Consider the following 20456-nt stretch of genomic DNA (forward strand, 5'->3'; position numbering starts at 1 on the left):
TATAATAAAGTGGTTTTGTATTAGTCATGAAGACAGTCTGATATGACACATGTGCAGCATGCGTTCAGTTAATAATGCATTCCCTGGGAAAAGCAATATCTATTTATTTTTACCCATCAAAATATCATTTATATTATTTACATTTATTTTTTTAATACAATAGCCGTATCAGAATCTGTTTCCATTTGTTTGTTGGACAACATGACTTGATTTTTGCGTAAAGCATGTTGCCATCATCAGTTGTTTCTTGTATTATTCTTGATCGAAGAATCGTTTTAAATCTAAAAATATATTCATTAGTGTAATAAATTGTTAGATTTGACGTCTGACATATTTAAAATTTCTAGTATTCTACTTCTTTTCATTGTTCCACAGTGTCACCCTTAATCCACATGAAAAGACGTTTTTCTGCAGGGTGACAATACTGTGTTTTCAGGCCATAAAACGCTTTAAGAATTATATTTTTTAATTTCATTTGTCGTTGATCTTTTCTCCCGGCAGTCTCCGGAGCGAGCAGATCCCCAACAGTATTTTCAGCCGTTTGCGTTTTTCTCAATGGAGTTATCCAGGGCTGGGATTGAGCCGATCCCCGCTGGGATGTGACGGTCCCAAAGGCCCCCATCAATACCTGAACCATCTCGTCCGTTTCTTCAGGCTCTGCCTTCACTCACAGCTTTTCTCTGGAATCATTTGGGACCGGCACATCAATCTTCACCACCGTTTCCAGCTCCTCGTCCACGATCACAATGTTAAGATCCTCGGCTACAGGATCTTAGGAGTGTCATTTTCTGAAGAATCGATCGTGCTGCTGTCTGAGCGGCATCTCGAGATTTGAGGATCTGCACAACGGCGTCTTCACGCACAACCCTTACAAAAAAGTTTATTTAAAGGAGTAGTTCACTTTCAAAATAAATGTTCATGATAATTTACTCACCTGAGTGTCATCCAAGATGTTTATGTATTTGTTTCTTAAGTGGAAAAGAAATGAAGGTTTATGATGAAAACATTCCAGGATTTCTCTCCATATAGTGACTTCAATGGACTCCAAACACTTGAAGGTCAAAATGACAGTTTCAGTGCAGCTTCAAAGGGTTTAAACCACACCAGACCATGAATAAAGGTCTTATCTAGTGAAACCATCGCTCATTTAAAAAATATATATATCTTTTATAAACACAAATGCTCGCCTTGCTCTGTTCTGCGATGCCCGTTCATGACTTCACATAATACTTAATAAAGTTGAAAAGGTCACGCTTGACATAGGCGGAAGAACCGAGTGTTTAAATGCAAGTTTTCAACATAATTCGCTATTACTTTTATTTTCAAAGTGAACTACTCCTTTAAGTGTGTTATTAAAAATAGCCTATAAACCAGGGTTCCTCAACTCTTACCCTGGAGGTCCGGAGCACTGCAGAGTTTAGCTCCAGCCCTGATCAAACACACCTGAGCAAGCTAATCAAGGTGTTCAGGATCAGTAGAAAATCAGAGGTAGGCAAGTTTGATCATGGTTGGAGCTAAACTATGCAGTGCTCCGGACCTCCAGGGTAAGAGTTGAGGAACCCTGCTATAAACTAACAATACTTAAGCAGATCAAGTCGATTTTATGTACTTCTCAGACACAGATTTATCAGAAATGGTACTATTTCAGTTCTACTTGGGACTAAATTGACCCATTGTGTAGTCTATAAAAGTGCACTTTCAAGTGTACTTTGAATGTAACAGTAGTAACACAACTAGCTTTCAGATTTGTTTTCTGATAAGTAGGCCTATTGTACATAAAATGTAAGTAGTAAGTAAAGTTTCTATATTTTATCTAAAAGAAGCATATAACATACAGAATGCCTGTTTGTCCAAACAGTGGTAAACAAAAGGTATGAAAATGACATACAGCATATTATAGAAATTGTGGAATTTAGAGTATAAAAATCAAATCGCAATATAAATAAAAGCGGTCATTGAAGGTCTAAAGCAGAGAATATAAAATAAATCTGAATTCCTCGAAGCGCTGAAGAGAAATGGTGGAACATTGTAAAAATTCTCTCTTTAAAACTGAATAATGAAGAATGCAAATTTCTTTCAGAAGATAAGCGGACGGTACATCAGTGGCTGGTGCGTTATGTGGAAATGTGCACAGCAGCAGGAGAGAGAAGGAAACTGTGGGCAAATTGAAGCATTTTGCGCTCTGGGGGGACGACAGCGGGTGGGCTCAGTGTAGATGGGCTGCTTTTTTCACTCTCGCACCTCTGAGGAAGACAAACATCTGGCCAGCTCTGGGCGAAAGGGACAAACTCAAGCTTCTGCAACAGAAAATGACTAACTAACAAAGAGGACTTTAATTTTGTAGGTTGTGACATAAAAGCGTGCAGTGCGTTTCTGATGTTGAAGCCCCGGGAGGTTATTTTACCTCTGCTAAAAAGAAATGAAAAGTTAGTGAAAGCAGTAAAATGTATAATCATAAAGATAAATACATCACTTGGAATCCTCTGCTACAACAATGAAATGGCAATTTCATAACTCTGTTATTTTTATTAAATAGGTGGCTTTTGAATATGAATCTATTTGCTCTACACTATAAAATAAATAAAGGTGCTTGATGATGCCATAGAAGAAATGTTTTTGTCGAAACGGTTCAATAAAGAACCTTTAACATTCTGTTTCACAAAAGGTTCTTTGTGGTGAAAAAAAGGTTCTTCGGATTATAAAAAGGTAAGATAGAGACGGTTCTTTAAAGAACCTTTGAATAAACAGTTCTTTGTGTAATAAAAATGGTTCTTCTATCGCATCGCTAAATGACTAAATGTAAATCTCTGTGAACAACCTTTCAAGGACCTTTATTTTAAAGTGTATATCACTTCTGTAATCCTTCAGCTATTTAATAAACACCTAAATGGGAAGAAACAGGTATCCTTGAAGTGCAGAAATGATCAATTAAAAGTTAACTACACTATAAGTATGATGTTAAGTTCACTTAACTCTACTGAACTATTAGTCTACTGAGTGTATACTTCAAAGTGTACTCATACACTAACTTCAAGTAATGAATTATTGAACACGATACCTACAAGTTCACTTGTATTTACAGTTCAAACAGCTGTACACTAGTTGTGTGCTCAGTAACACATGTTGTTACACTTGTTACAAATATACTAAAACTAAATGAAACAAACCTAAAATTAAACTAAAAGATGTGCCAAATTGGTTGCTAGTTTACTTGAAAGTAACTATTAGTATACTTTAAAATCAACTTGAAGTAGGGACAAATAGTATAAGAGTGGAAAGCAAAGCAGAATCATGTTTGACAGCCCAATCCGTTACACTGCTCTCCTGTTTCTTTTCACCAAGCAGATGAAAACTTCACAGGTCTGGAAACAGTCGAGTGCCATTCCTCAGATACCTCAGTGATGGATGGAGAAGAGAAATCTCGAATGTACACAGACAATCTTTCAGGCTTCGGTGAGGTTGTTACCGCCCTGTAGATCAAGTGCACTGAGAGTCCCGCAAGCATCCTCTCTCACCGTGGTACTACATATGAAATATATACAGACGCTCCCTTTATTTTATTTCCACTGCATGGTTCTCAAATAAACACAACTGTTGGAGACGTTTAAAACAGTAGCGGAGCCAAAGGGGGGACAAGGTGGAACTGAACACCCCTGACATCCAATTGGCCACCCTGGGTGTCTCCTCAAAATTTGTTTGGCTACTTTTGTTGATTGACATCTGACTTCACCTCTTGTTGAACAAAGCATTTATTTTGACGTTCGGCGGTAGTGCAAGTGACGTCACCACACACGAAAGTCAAGAGAGTCACTGTAACAGCATCGTTTGTCGCTATCTTTACTCTGTTTAGAACTGAAAAAGGTTGTTGTGTGATGGATTGAACAGCACGAAATCTGAGACTTATTGTTAAAGATGAAAGATAGAAAAGTTTTTGCAATCTGCGAAACAAATTAACAAATATTAATTTAAATGTACACGCTTGCTAGCCATTTCAAGTCAGACTAACCTTTATGTTGCTTAAATGTAAAGTTTCCCAGCATTTTCTAACATTAGATAAAGTCTTGAGAGAGATCCCCTATTTCTTTGCTCCAAATACGCACTGCAGAAGAAGACCATAACACACGTAGTTCTAGGAAATGCCTAAGGACATGTTTTTATCACTGTTTCTCAAGCCTCCTCAGGTATTTTCATGATAATAAAGTATATTTATAATGATCATGTCTGACGGTGTTGCCCCGAAGTAGCCTTGGCCACCATATAGAAAACTCTAGCTTGGCCACTGGTTTAAAGCTCAGTCTGACCTGGATATGGACAGAAATCTGCTACTCTGACTCGACTTTCACAGGAATTAATTCTTTATTTCTGAGAAGAGATGCGTTACAATGTAACACTGACACCTGTCGTTTGTCCAGCTCAAACTTCTCCCATCGTTCACATCCACCATGACTGCCAGAAACACACAGGCAAATGAAAACAGGTACATGTGGCTGTCATTTAAATGCATGTCATGAACAAACTTTTTTCTTCCTCTTAAGAGCCACATAAGCCACCCCGAACAGATCATTAACATTTCTCTAAGGAACCCTTTGAAGATCTTGAAGAACTCAAGTGTCATGAGATTTGTTGGTACATCAATGACTTCCGTTGACCGTCTTGGGTAAAGTCTTCATTTTTCTAAGCGTGCTGAACAGGAAAGAGCACATTTAGTGGTTAAAACTGAAAGTCAGAGAAATACCAGACAGTGTTCAGGGAAAAATACTTTCACAAGAACCCAACGGTGCTGTGAGGAATATCGTTCCTCAGGTCTGTGAGTCATACAGAGAGAGAGAAAGAGAGACGCTTGGTCAGACCAATTCCCTGTCGATCTGGAGAAACTATTTTCAAACTCAAACTTTGAGGCAAAAAAAACTCCTCATAATTTAAAGTACACTTCCATCAAGTCACGGTGTCTTATTAGAAATTAACCATGTACATTACAAGCTAACTGTCTAACCACAAAAGAAGCCAAGTAACTATTTATAGGGACAGTTCACCCCAAAATAGAAATTCTGTCTTCATTTACTCACCCCTTAAGTTGTTCCAAAAGTCTTTGTTCTGATTTTTGGAAGAATGCTTGAAAACCAAACAGTTCTTGGACCCCATTGACTTCCACAGTTGGAAAACTTTATAAATGTCTTTGTTTTATTGAACACAAGAGAAGATATTTTGAAGAATGTAGGACAGTGAAGAATGGCCACCGTTGTCATTTTTCCCACTATGGGAGTCAATGGTGTCCAAGAACTGTTCAAGGATATTCAAGCATACGTCTAGATATCTTTCGCTGTGTCAGATCAAAGAAACTGATGCAGATTTGGAACAGCTCGAGGGCGAGTACATTTTTATATTTGGGTGAAGTGTCCATTTTCGAGACATTTTTGGGTAACTACAAGATAAAAATGTTTTTTTGACTAATTAGCCACCAGCTGCATTCATTCATTTTTTTATTAATCAAAAGTTGAAAAGTTTTGGGGAAAAGTTTGGTAAAAAAACCTGTGCTCATCAATGTTACGTTTAATTTAGCCATCCGACCAAGCAGCACATCATACTCGTACAGCCGTACGTCTGTGTCCCATGACTGTCTCTAGTGGAGTACCACGACATTATTACTTGTTGACTGAACAAGAAGCTGCAAAAACAGATATTAATAACACGTAACTGCAGTGAATATTCTGTATCCTAGCAACCAGGGCCCTTATTCACAAAACATTTTATCTTCACACTAAGAGTTCTGAACACTATCTTAAGACTCTCCTAAACAGCAGTAAAAGTTTTTGCTTAAGGCTGCTGAGATCAACATTTACTAAGAAGAACAGATATAAATCTTAAGCTAATAGACCTTGTTGCTATGGATGATGTCATCAAGCTTAATGACTATATTGTAGAAATATTGTATGACGTCTCATGCTGACATATTTAAAATAAAATTTTAAGATAAAAATTTACTCATATTCAAAAAAAAAATATATACATATATACACTTATTTACTAATTCAACAGTTCCACCGTTACTGACGTGACATTTTGTGTTATGGACGTGACATAAAAATGCTCAGAGAATGAATTTGTTACGAATATATTGAAGCATCTGTTTATATTTTACTGAACCCTTCTTGATAGTCTAAACTTAAAACATGTCAGTCAATGAATCTTCTAAAATTTAAATAAAGGGCAATAAACATGCGTTATGGATGTGACAAAAAAGGAAGCGTTTTTTTGGGAGACGATAAGCTTTGTAGGATTTCTGTGAAATAAAATGCACAATCCTGAAGCAATAATTCACAATGAATGGAGAAGTGATAACTCTTTATAGAACATCAAATAGTGACTTTATATTCATTTTCATGTGTCCATTTATGAGGAATATGAAGCGTTATGGATGTGACAATCCTGAAAATGGCTCTTACCTGACTATGAAAAATCATGCAGTAAACATAAAACAAATGATTTACAAATGTAAAGAGAGATCTCACATGGGTATCTGAACCACCAAATGTTCAAATCTGTGCTGTTACCATAGTAAAAAATGCTGTAAAAACTTAATTTTTTCCTGGTACAGTTGATATTTTCACAGAATTGCCCTGCGGGTGTCATTAATATATATAATACCTTAAAAATACAGCTAACAAATTTCACATGATATCACAATAAAAACATGACATTTAAAAATAGGAGTTTGTTTGGGCAAATAAACTTTATGTTCAAATGAAGCTAATCGTAGGCCTGTCAGCATCTCAATAAACAGTTAGCAGATAATAGTTGTCTTTACGATTAAGTTCATTGAAATCTTCATTTCAAGGTAGACTGTGGGTGTTACAGTCATTTAAGGATTATTGGGTGTTCACTACTCTTCTCTACTCCTGACATTTCACAGATTTCTGAGCTAGTAAAACGCTTTGTGAAATACAATAATACTTAATCATTAAGATGTGAATACAGGCCCTGATCATGTCAGGTGATAATGCTGTGGTGCGTTTTCAGACTCTTAAAAAGGCAACAAGGTCTCATGATGACTTAAGGAACAAAACTAAAACAATACTGTACATCAGCACAACTTTGAAGAATTTCTTCAGTAAAATGATTCAGGATCTTTACAGCTACATGAGGGAGAAGAACATGTTTTATTATTGCATTGGTTCGGCCGGCTACATGCGCAAAATAAACAAAAACCAAGAGTTTTGTCATGTCACACGTCTACTTTCTCAATATATCGCTTCAATATCTCGCTCTGTAGGCTGGAATAAATACACTGTGAATCTCTATAAATTGTGTTAAGGTGCGTCACACGCAATTCCAGATAAAAAAGACACAGTAACAATGTCAAAATAAACACAAACAAACAAAGACAGAGGTCATTAGGTACATAGTACCAAAGATTTCAAAAGCAGTGATATATTGCATCTTGCGCTAATATGAAGTGCGCTGTTTGAATTAAATTAATACAGATTTATTTCTGAAAGGTGTTGATTTGATAAAGCGCATTATTCAAAGGAATACAATGTTCGCTGAACTTCTTAGTAGCCTGTTACGTTTATAATAAAAACACTTTGTTGTTAAAAAGTTTCTCAGTTCATGTCAGTTAAAAGTCCACCTCTGAGGTCAGTATCCTCTCGTTCAGCAGAAACTTTGGCACGTTTCCGTGAGGATAAGCAGTCTTTGGAGCAGGAAAGCCCCGTACGGTCCACGTTACCCTGACAACAGCGCGAAGGAGGAGAATATCAAGAGCAGAGCCGGCGAGAGAGTCTGAACCACACTCGTGCCAGAATTCAGCCGATCAGAGGCATCTGTTTGTGGGTCATGGTATCTGTGATTGTTGGAATTTTCTGGCGTCACTGTATGTGAGAGAGAGAAAACATCAGAGTCAATCCCTCAAACATAAACTCATCAGATTCAAAGCGTGTTTTTAATGCGATGAGGAATAAAGATAAAGTAGAGTTCACGTGAATATTCTGCAAGAAACTCAAGAGATTTTTAGTTAGGGGATTATCAGAGAAGCCGCTGAGATATTTCTGACTCATTTAAAGTCCCTGTGAAATTAAAAATGACTATTATTTTTTAATGAAACATTGCAGCATTTGTAGTAAATAGCTTAACAATGTGGGTCATTTTCTTTAAAAAATTCATGCACCCTCATAATCTTCAGTTAAAATCTGTTAAAGCACTTCTGCTCTGTAATGACTGTCCATCTGAGAAGACGTCCGCTTGTGAACCCCTCCTACCAGCTTCATTTCAAAAGGCAACGGCTGTTTTTAAACATCCAATCTATTCGCAGTGAAAAACTCAAGCCACGCCCATTCATTTTCTCCTTTAATGATAAATGAACCAAACAGACAAAAAATTGAAAGATGCCTTCCATGATGTGTCACTGGCCTGCTAGATTTTGCAATCACAGAATTGAACTTATAATCATACAAACTCTTGCAAAATTTAGAGATTGTTAAAGATTTTCCGCACAACTTGGACGAAGACTCACCATGTGATGTCATCATATTGTGTATTCCTTCAAAACCCGCTTCAAAAAGTCAAGCAGAAATACTATGAAAGGTTTTTTCTTATTCTTCTGTGTCTATGCCACTTTAAAAAATGTAATCGCTGAATGTACATTATGTGCCATATTGTTATGTTAATCTGTAATATTTGTAATATTTCAATAAAAAAATGGAAAAAACAGAGATATTATAGAAGGGAGATTGATGTAAGACTTACAGTTTGCTAACAACATCCATTGGCATCTATTTAAAATAAACTAGCCTCTGGTCTCCTTTCCTTCATTCTGCTGAAGGCGTTAGCATTAGCCGTTACGTTTTTGAAGTGAGCCTCACCGATGTGTGCGTCACATTCTTAAACAACACACCTGGAAACAACATCTATCAAGAATGTTGTGTTTATTTCCGTGTCATTCATCACAATCAACTAAACGCTGATTTCTTAAAAGTTATGCTATAGGTTCATGACATAAACTCATAGATGTTATCGCAGAAACATTTCCACAACCATAAACATGAAGCAGGATGAAACGAAACGTGATTGGTTTTTGACCTGTCACTCAAACTGGCCTCTTCGACAAGTTTTCCAGACCTTCAGTATGAATCTGCTGCATGCCTTTTAATGATAGGAAAGGCATAAAGAGAGAGCCACTTCAAGTATTATTTTTAACCTTTTGGGTAAAGAAACCCCAGCAATTTTTATTGCAGGATCTGAATAAAGCCGATACAAAATTAAGCATTTTTGGAAGCAGAAATCAGAAAGAAATCTCCACATAATCCTGTGGGGACTATACTGTATACTGTAGATTCCCAGAGATCATACCAGACACATACACACGCCAAAAACTACAACTGCTTCTCAGCAAGACCATTTATACAAGAGTTATGATCTGAAATACTTTCAACAAATATTTGTCTTGTGTTTGTTTAAACGCCCCGCAGAAGAGTTGTTCACATCAGACATTCATGGGAAAACTCTTCGGATTTGGCTGCAGTATAATGATGCATTATTAACTTTTCTGAGGTTAGACAATACATATGCAAAGAGCCAACAAGAAAAAAACATCAATAAGATTAATATAATGACAGCAAAGTCTCAGAAATCTCAACAAATGTGTCTGTCATCACAGTTTGAGAAGAGATGTCAATGATGTGTCAAACTGAGCTCAGATTTGTCAAGTCTTTAAAAGTCAAACTTAGTGAAGATCTCAAATATTTCTCATCGAATCGACTCAAATCCAGATTATTTGACCTCTACAATCCACGTTCATTTACACCTCCACACTCTTCAGAGATCTACACAATGACACTCATAGATTCTCCACAGTCATTTTAAGAGAAACTAAGTTGATATTTACAGTAAATGAATCAAAACTGAGATGGAAAATCGCAAGAAATAGCGATATAAAGAGTACATTCTTACACCCCGGTGCTGGAGTCAAGTGTAAATCACTGGCATCCACTGATCAGCTTTGAGCTTTTGTTGGTAAAATCAGTGTGGACCGAAATTATGGAGCCATTGATGGTCCTGTCTGACGTCTTCACATGGCCGATAGGAGACACAGGCTTGATTTTGTCAGCCCACAGGTCCAGCTCTTCAAGAGATCGATCCTCGCTCGGCTGTATCTCCGGCTCAACGAGACGCGACGCCTCAGACATGAGGAAAACACGCCAGTGGCGGTCGATGTAGAAATCTGGCCCATGCTGGCGTCTTCTTCAAAGCTCATGGCAGGTTTCAAAGGTTTGCCGCACCGGTTTGAGGGCATACAGAAACAAACAAGAAAAATCTGTGGGAGACCGGCGTCTCATCTGAATCACAACTGTTCGCTTGATACTTCAGAAACATGATGACAAAAACAGATGTGTGATGAATTATGGGAAACAACGAGATGTTGATGAGAGATGTCGAGGGGTGTTCATGTTGAACGTGAATAAACGCTGGAGGTCTCTATTGAGTGCTAGTTTCTACAAAAATGAAGTGTACTATCAGGATTTTGGCTACTTTTTTGTATCACCGTGAAAAAATCTTAAATGTAAGTATTATATGTAAAAAATATGAAATAAAATAATATTTATAATAGGGCTGTCAATAGATTAATCATGATTAATCGCATCCAGAATCTGTGTCTGTATAATGTGCATTTTAATTTTGTAATTATAAAAACATACACATTTTTTTAAGAAAAAAGTGATTTATAAATAAATACATGTAAACATTTTCTTAATATATACATGCTGTGTACATGTTTGTGTTTATAAATAATACATTAATATGCACAGTACACAGACATAGATTATGTAAACACAGACTTTTATTCTGGATGTGATTAATCGAGACTAATTATTTTGACAGCCCTAATTTATAGTAACAAAATAAATAAATCAAATACATTTTAATCGAATTTTAAAGCATGTCTGGTTCTGTAATAGTGCACAAAATACGCTTAATTAATAATATAATATAATAATAATAATTATTGTTATATATTTTCCATATTTTTGTTGTACAGGAAGGGAAGATTTTTTAAAAGCACTGTAGACATAACAATGAATTGAATTTTATCAAACAGTAAAGTGATAAATGCAAATGATTAAACTTAAAAGTGATACTTCAGCCAAAAATGAAATTTCTGTCATCATTTACTCACCTTCATGTTGTTCCAAATCTGTATCAATACTTTGTTCTGATGAACACAGAGAAGATATTTGGAAGAATGCTTATAACCGGACACATTTTGACTCCCATAGTAGGAAAAAATACTTTATCATCAACAGAAGATATTTTGAAGAATGTAGGACAGAAACAGTTCTGGGGCACTTTTGACGACCATTGTATTTTTACCTACTATGGAAGTCAATGGGGGGCAAAGTCTGTCAGGTTATAAGCATTCTTCCAAATATCTTCCTCTGTGATCATCAGTACATAAACTCGAAGGCGAGTAAATGATGACAGAATATTCATTTTTGTGTGAAGTATCCCTCAGTTTAAACTTTGCCATTAAGAGGATTTAAGTTCTAGTGAAACTGTTCATTTTTGTGAGGGTCAGACACGGCGGTGCAGGCATACAAATGACTGGCGGTCCACAATCTGATGGCGTTTTCTACAAGAACAGAATAAATATCAGGCCAAGAGAGGAAAGACAAATGCATTTGGATGCGGTCAGGAGTAACAGCTCATGCATCTTAGCGTTTGGTTAAAGGTTCTCGATCGATATCTTTCCAATTACGACTGAGCTCAGACACGTTTGTATTTAAAAAATGGTCGACTCCATCTCTTTTAATTAACTCTGAAATCAATCGCTCGCATTTACACTTTTACATTTACATGTGCACCTTTCTATTCATACATTGGCAAGCGGCCGTCTGCGCATGTGCAAGTTTGAACCAAACAATATACTCCATCACATTATTGCTTTTGTGTTCTGATGCGTCATCTTGTTGTTGTACTTCACAAACAACTGGACCAAACTTTGTTTCAAAGCTGATGTAATCGTCTCGACTGAACCGACCTCGTGTCCTGTTTGAGCGGGCGATGTTCTGCATTCCACAGACAAAAATACCAACAAATGAGTCCATTTTCCTTTTAAAAATCCTATAAAATGAGCATTAGTGTCAGAGCGGCTTCAGATAACACGGCAAAGACAAAGTCGTATGCTGATGTTAAATCAATGCAAGTTAAATCTCTCGGACCTCAGAGAAAAATGATCGATAACAAAACAAGCAGGAGGGAAAAAAGGCAGAAGAGAGAGAAGAAGTGAGTCTATCTGTACTGTATCCACACATAAACAAACAACAAATACATGTACACAAATGCATCGGTGTTGGCGAGAAATGGCTTCAGGTAAGGTACAAATGTGAAGGTACACTCTGAGCAGTGAATATCATTTGAAAGAGTTCTGTGTTGATTCGGGTAATTTCCATAAAATAATTCACAAGAATGCAAAGTAATCTCAACACGAAACAGCTCAGAGACAGAAAGTGTTCACGTTTAGATATGCAGAAGAGTAATTGACCTGAACAAACACAACACACAAAAGATACTCATTCTGCTCTGGACCTTATTCTGTTCAGCGCTGTTGACATTCAACACATCAATTATTGAACATCCACCGCAGGAAGTGTACGGCACAAACAACTCCTGCACTTTTACACTTTGCACAAAAGAATCTGACGAATGAATTCCGTTCATCGCGTTTTTATAAAACAGTCATTACAGGATAAATAAAAGAATCTTCAAATATTAGTAACTAGTTAACACATCAAATTCCTGGTGTCACAGCTGTCATTTTGTTTTAGGAGTAATGACGAGCATGCGAAATCGGACGGTGCAGTGAAAACGGCGGGAGCGATTCCTCCATCTTTCCTGTAGCGAGAGGTCACGCTGTGACGTGTTGATCTTCTATTGGTCTCACGCACTCACGTTATGTAAATTCGCAGGTCAGAGTTCACAAAACTTGAACTTTGCTACGCGCCGAAATGCTAAATATCTTTGGACATGCTTGCGCTTCTGGACTGTCGCATTCTAATGCGTATGAATGGAGGTCAATGGAATGAAAAGGCAAGTGTGACCGCGGATTTGCACAGTATCACTGACAAGATGTTCTGCTAAAGTCTGCATGAAACAGAAGTCGTCTCATCCTGATGTATATCAGACTTCTGAAATGAGAACAAATGTAGGCGGGGCTTCTAGTGTATTAAAAAAAATAGAAACCATTATAGAAAACACACTATAAAATGTAATTTTGTAATGGTTTTAATGGAAAAAGCTAATGGTTCATAATGGTATCTTAATGGAGAATTTCTGTAATGGTTTCTGTTGGGTTTCTATTGTTTTTTATGTAAACAGGAAGTGAAGTCATTTCAAGTCATTTTTTGATTAAAGATTATAAAAACAGATAAATCATTAAATAAACTGCATTGTTCCCTTAAAAAAAACAATTTCATGGTGATAGTAACGTCATTAAAATGACTAACTGTACACCCAAACGTCTCATCTGAGCTTCAGACGACACAATGCTGAACCTTTCTCACGGGACAACTTGATCGACGGACTGTGTTCAAACGATGACACAACGAGCTGTTCAATGTAAAAAAGCTAAACATTAGTCATGAAAAGAGATGCTGACATTTGGCCAGAAATCTGCTGCATTAAAGCTGTTCTTCTCTTTCATTGGAATATCACACAATCGAGAAAGAGCAAAGCTGGGTACAACAGTTTAAGGTGAAAATCAAGATTTTAATGTTGTGTATGTTTATGTGGTGTTGTGAACATGCCTTAAGACAAACCACATGCACATTTATCATTAAAAAACATTGCTGAGAATTTTCTCCATAAAAAGACTGAAACTGCCCCAGTTAATGACGTCATAAAAACCTGTAACCAATCACATCGACTCATTTTACCCCAGTCGATCAGTAGTTTGAAGTATTAATATGCAAAAATGGCTCACTTTCGGTTTTACTAGCGTCTAAACTTAGAGCGTGATTGAGTGGAGGCAGGGCTAATTTGAATATTCATATATCTGCATATTCTTATGAAGCTAGCACAGGGGGACTATAAAGTAGCGGGTCGAAACAGCACAAGCTGAAATATTTACCAAATGATTGTATCGGCTGCTAGGAAACAAGGCAACAAGTGCCCGGGATGAGCCATCTGTGCTAATAAAGACAGAAGCGTGATGAGAGGAGAGAGAATGAAAGAGGAGCTCTGGAGAACTGGTGGAAGGATGGTTTGAGGTAGTCATGCAGATCAAGGCCACACGAGATCTTCTGTGAAAGCTGGCAGAAATCTTCTACTCGCCCACTCTCTCCGGCCTCAGCGTCCCTCCTCAATTAATTTACACCGCCCGGCAGGAACGCCGCTGAATATCGCCTTCCTGAAATATGGCTGTCACGCCGGACGTGTTTTCCCGGCTAGTGTTTGTTGTGGTTTGATTAATTCTGCAGCTCGGTCTCATTGATGTGAAGCTTTTATTGTAATGGCTTGTGAACGAAGGTCAAATGAACAATCTGTCTGTCTGTCTGATGCGTCTCGTTTTCTAAGAGTTTAAAGCCGACGCTTGCCATCGACGCTGGTATTCCTCTAGCTCAACTGGAGAACATCTCACGGGTTCAACCTCCCAGGGAATGTGTTAGTGTAAATACAGTACTCAAAAACTACACCACAGGTCAGAAATACAGAATAAACACACAACCAAGATCATCTGTGGACACAAAATACCAAGCGAATCCACATGTTTGAGTCTCATCATTTTTAGGCAAAAAAGATCACAAGATGTGCAACCGTAGGTCCTGTTCAAAGAGAAGAAAGTATTGACATAGTTTACTTTAGTATTTAGTATACATACATCGTAAAAGTGACTTCCTGCAGATTTAATTTACAATTTAGTTTTAAACATAAACTTAGCTAGTTCTTATATTTTCTTTCATAAAACAAGGCTTAATATCTTAGCTCACTTTTCCTGTTATGTAGATGTATCACACTGTTAATGTACACAAGATTATTGTGTAATATTAAATATAGTTAAGTCATTAAATGAATTAAATACTGAAGAATACTTTGGTGTTTACTGTAGTAAATTGTAGATAATTGCTGTATAATATAAAAAAAATAACCATGCTGTGTTAATATATACTAGAATATGTTGTAATATAAACTATTGACAACTGATCAAATTTACATTTACATTTATGCATTTGGCAGACACTTTTATCCAAAGCGACTTACATTTCATTATCCTATACATTTATACTTGGGTATCTGCAATCCTCTGGGATCAAACCCACAACCTTGTGTTGTTAACGCAATGCTCTTACCACTTAACTACAGGAAATGTAGTAAATGTTTTTTTCTGAACTATTTTCTACTTTATTTTAATTGTATTATTATTATTTTCTTCTTTAATGTATGGGATTTTGATATGTGTCACGGATTATGTTGTTCTTGATAAAAACAATTAACATTCAGTCAAAAATAGTAGTAAATATTGTAGCAAACACTATACTAAACTGTAGTATACTGTAGTATATTTATAAAAACACTAAACTGTTAAAGTACAAAAGAATATTGTGTAATGTTAACTATAGTCAACTGATAAAATGAGGTAAATTCTGCAGTTTGCTTTAGTGTTTACTGTAGTATATAGCAGTGAACTAGTTCAAATACTCTAGTATACTTTAGTTAATTGTTTATCCAGTTTGACACAGTTTACTTTAGTACATATTTGAGTAAACAATAATGTTTCTCATGTGGTGATAAAGTGCACGTGAATCGTATACGTCCAGTAAAAACAATGGTTTCTGGATGAAAAAAGCTGTAACATCATGTGATTGAACACATGAAACTTCTTTTGATATTTGTATATCTGTATATATGTATTTGTATATTTGTATACACATATAAACCCACAGTAGAGCAGACTTGTATTAACACACACACATCTGAAGACTGTACGAATGATGTAAGCGGCACGCAACGCTGCGTGTTCACATTCATCTGAATCGGTCCATTCATTGAGTTTGGCTCCATCTGATGATGTTTGTTCAATTTCACTCTCATGCGTTCACTCCTCGTCTTTAAAGCCACTGTTTTCTCAGACAGAATAATGTCTTTCTCCACTTTAACTAATGATGCTGTTTGCTTTATGGATGGGCTTTGCACAAACCATATATCGAGCATTCTTAATGTGCTTCCGATTGCTCACCACCCTTTATATTTACAAGTGTTGCGCAATGATTTCATAAGCGGGAAATGAGAACGGGACGCTTTATATAAACACTGTACCCGCTAAAGCACTGTAATCCTGAGAGGTTTTCCCACTCCATACAAAGCGGAGGAAAACGTTGAGATCTCCTCTGAAACTTTGAGACTTTTTGGTTCTCAGGAGAAATATCTGAGATGCAGAAGAGTTTCCATTTGGTCGTCATTTAAGTGAAATATTAAAGAGATCGTCGTCGACTTTTCTTTCTGGCCAAACGAGAGTGAACTGTTTTTACATTGATATTCAGAAGGCGATCTCATCGTTTCCAAGTGCGCAGACACACCAACCTCCTCCTACACGGTTTCGTTGCTCGGGGTGTTCTACGGCCATCAGAGTAACAAACTTTAACACAGAAACGTCTTTTAGAATATGACTTTCCACAGTGCAGTTGCCACGCTGAATAAATGTTGGCTTCAGTATATTCTGGTAAGGTAGAGGCCAGAAGACGTGACACACATATCCCTCCACGCTAGATCTCCAGGGCCATTACATCTCTGTCAATCACAGACGCTCGCAACAAAACTCGGCTCTGACTCGACCTTGCTGATGAATATGAGAGAAATGATTGAAGTTCAAAAGATAATTGAAGCGACGTGTCATTCATCTAGTCCTCACTTCCATGGATGTATTTTCTCGCTGGCCTGAGGGAGTCCTGATGTCTTCACACAGAGAGGTGGGATTTACATTCTGCAGCCCATCTGGGTTATTCTCCTCAGAACCACATCGCTCGGGATCTGCTCTTGAAAACGAGGAAACCTGGGGAATTACACACATCTGCTCATGCAGGACATCGACTCGGAACAGAGATGTGTTGGGTTGACATGAATGCAACATTTCAATTAATGACCACCAATACAAGATGCCCATTTAAAGTCCCAGTGAAATTAAAAATAACAATTCTCATTTTCCATGAAATATTTCATGCGTTTATAGTAAAAAGTTGATCAATGTGAGTCGTTCTCTTTTAAAAATCTGTGTGCCCTCATGATCTTCGGTTAACATCTGAAAATGCAAAAACTACAATTCACTAAAATTTACTTCTATTTACTATAGTAAATGCTATAAAAATACTACATTTTGTCTCATATGGGAAGACAATAATAATAAATATTTCTTTTTTATAACTATTAATATATTTATTTGCATATCCATATTATTTAGGAATTTTACCATTGTGTAATAAAGCAAATACTATAATATAATACAGAAAATTTTCATGTGGTCTGCCACAAAGAATCATGGGAATGTAGTGGCCTGTCAACATAATAGACATGTCCTGCGTTCCAGTCCGCATATCATCAATCCTAATAGTATTAGAATTAGTACGTCCCGATTCGTAGTACTTTAGAAATAGTATTCCAAAGAATACCGGATGGTCTACTACTTCCGGAAATGTAGAACGATGCCCACTCTTAACGGCTGATATTACCCACAACTGACCTTGAGGGGGCGGAGTTGAGTGGTGCTCCAGTGCATTAATAAATAATAAAACAGATGCGTCACAAAATAAACACATGTAAGTATAAAGTAAACATTACAAACGAAAAAATGAATGAATAAATACTATAATGGATAGAAGAGCTGTATTTTGATATGTCTCAGTTATTGGCCACAATGTTGTCTAGGCAACAACGGCCAGTTCCGCTTCATGTTAGTATGTCCCAGTGCAAGCATATTGTTTTGCCATGCACTCAAAAGTAGCTACTATTAAAGCATAGTATAAATAGGCCTATTGAAACGCAGGGATGGTCAGTGTCCCAAATGACATACTATGCACTAAAACTATGAACTATGCACTCAACTACACATGAAAGAACTATGTATGAATTTCAGAAGAGTATTGTCATCCCAAATGGAATACTAAACGGTTTATACTAACCAGAAGTATATCGGTTTTCCATACGAGCGCAATACGGGTGAATATAAATCAATTTGTACATTTTACATTTAATGTTGTTTTCATGTTCCCAGAAATACTTTGGTCATCATCCGATTGAAGCGTTATCGCTCAGCAGGAGAGTTTCGCTCGAGTGGTGTCTGATAGCCCCGCCTCTAATCCGCTACATAACTCAAACTGCAAGCGTTGAGTGCACAAAGTCTCCACACTTTCACACTTCATATTTTCGGTTGAAAAGGTGCATCATCCAGGTACGTAAAGTGCACTTCTTTTTTGAGAATTTTCAACTTGAAGGCACTATTCTCACTGTTTATATTACAAACTGGCGCAGAACAGTGCACAAGTGCACGATTTGGGACGCACATTTACTAAACATGTTTTTGAATTTCTTATAAAATTGAGTGCAAATGTTTAAAAAATAAATTGTAAGGTCAATATTAACGGAGCCAAATGATCCCAACATTCTCCAAAGAAAAGCAAACTAGTTTTCTGTGTATCCCATGTCAAGCATCAACAAGTGTTTTGTCTGTAAAGGTTGATTTGCACATTCACAATTCTGAAGGTTCCACTCATAATTTGGACATTCGTGTGATTTCTCTCATAGTACAAGAAACCAATTATAAAAAGCCAACAGGGCAACAGAAACAAGAATATTCTAAAGTTCTGACGACAGTGAAACGTTTGAGCAGCAGACTAAAATCTGCTCAGAAGTGACCCATCAAAAATCACACAAGACCATCTGGACTCACTTCATCCACATCAACTCAACGCAAAGACCTGACTGGAGACGACGGGTCTATTTATTAATATACAGAACATCTGCACACGCATCAAGAGGTCAGTGCCGTCCACCCCACATCAAGTGTAATGACTTCTACACATCATCAAAGACTCCAGAAGGAAAAACCTGAAAACCTTGCTGACATGAAATTGTACCTGGCAACAAAAGTTCAGCTTATTTGAAAGCGTTTCATGCCGGCCTGATCTCTGATCATCACAAGAGCTTTGGTCTTTCAGGACTCGGATGGTGAAACATCAGGTAATAATCGAGTACGCTCAAAAACATTGAAAAGTACAGCAAGTCAGGACTGATTTCAAAGATCTCGAAGCTTTCAAAACAGAAACAAGAGTGTGTGTGAGTCACTGCAGTCAACGATTCAAGATCCACAAATAACATCTAATAATGACTAAATATCCATCTGGATGATGGTTAACAGTATTTATAACCTATGCGACACGGAAGTGATTATTTTTCAGTTCTGAAGATAAGATTACTCGGAAACACACACGCAGATGATAATGAATGACTAATAAGAAACTAAATAACATTTCTTTTTATTTCTGGTGAATGATCTACATCCTTGCTCAACAGATGTGACATCAGAATATTTCACAACAACGTCTCTCTTGTAGTTCCTTAAAAGCAGCTCAAACCTGCGTGAGATTGGTTTAATACGTTTTGGTCTCACATGAAAGAAGAACGTGGTTCCGCCCCGCAGGATCTTCATCTGCTCATTAGCGCCGCGGCCTCGCGGGATGTTTTCCGTCTAAATCACATCTGACTAATAAAAGGAGCTTCTCACATCGACTCTGTTCTTTCTCCGTGTTAACCTCTCATTAACCTTTTTATTAACAGTCCTGGCACTCGGATCACGGCGAGACTCGCCCCGAATTCATCAAACGCCACGGCACAATTCTCCACCTCGCCTCATTAGACTGATGTACTTTGAGAAAATGGTGCTTTCGGCGGCAGGTAATACGTTTCTAAAGTGCCCGCATTTGTTTGTCTAAAATCAGGAGGAATAATTGCAAAAAACATTTGGGCTTTCATCGAAAATTGCTCGATCGGGCGGCACATAAACAGAATAAATTGAAGCGCAGGTCTTGCGCATCCGGTTTTAATGGGCGCGCTTGCGAGCGCTTTTACACCTAATAGTTTGCAGTTCCATCGAAGTTGTGTTTTTGTGCGAGAAACGCGCTGTCATTTCTTATTTACTCAAAGCTGATTTATTTATTTTCACTCAGTAAGTAGTCTCTCTCGCCTCTGCCATCTCCAACCGCAGCCAAATATCAAAAGCCGGCAATTCTGTTTTATCTTCCCAACTTACCAAGTTATGAATTTTAATGACGGCCAATTTTCTAGCTCTTCCGTCCGTAATGAACCCATCAGTCGGCCGGCAGTTGACGCTTTCCACCGTGTGCCGTTGAGAGAAACAAACAGGACACTTGTGAAATGAATAAAAGAGACTAAATAAGGTCTCGCCCGTCTATTTTGAG

General features: G+C 37.3%; 1 protein-coding gene across 1 annotated transcript in view; it reads right to left on the minus strand.

Annotated features, from left to right (window-relative positions):
• Window positions 1-7138: 7138 nt before the first annotated feature.
• Window positions 7139-20456, minus strand: part of gpc5a (glypican 5a) — a 131345-nt gene continuing 118027 nt past the window's right edge. Inside the window, exon 8 of the mRNA XM_056740428.1 lies at window positions 7139-7868. Within this exon, the coding sequence (XP_056596406.1) occupies window positions 7723-7868 (146 nt within the window). The 3' untranslated portion in view covers window positions 7139-7722. The remainder of the gene's footprint in view (window positions 7869-20456) is intronic.

The sequence above is a fragment of the Triplophysa dalaica genome, chromosome 2 (genome assembly GCF_015846415.1).
Source record: "Triplophysa dalaica isolate WHDGS20190420 chromosome 2, ASM1584641v1, whole genome shotgun sequence".
Lineage (NCBI taxonomy): Eukaryota > Metazoa > Chordata > Actinopteri > Cypriniformes > Nemacheilidae > Triplophysa > Triplophysa dalaica.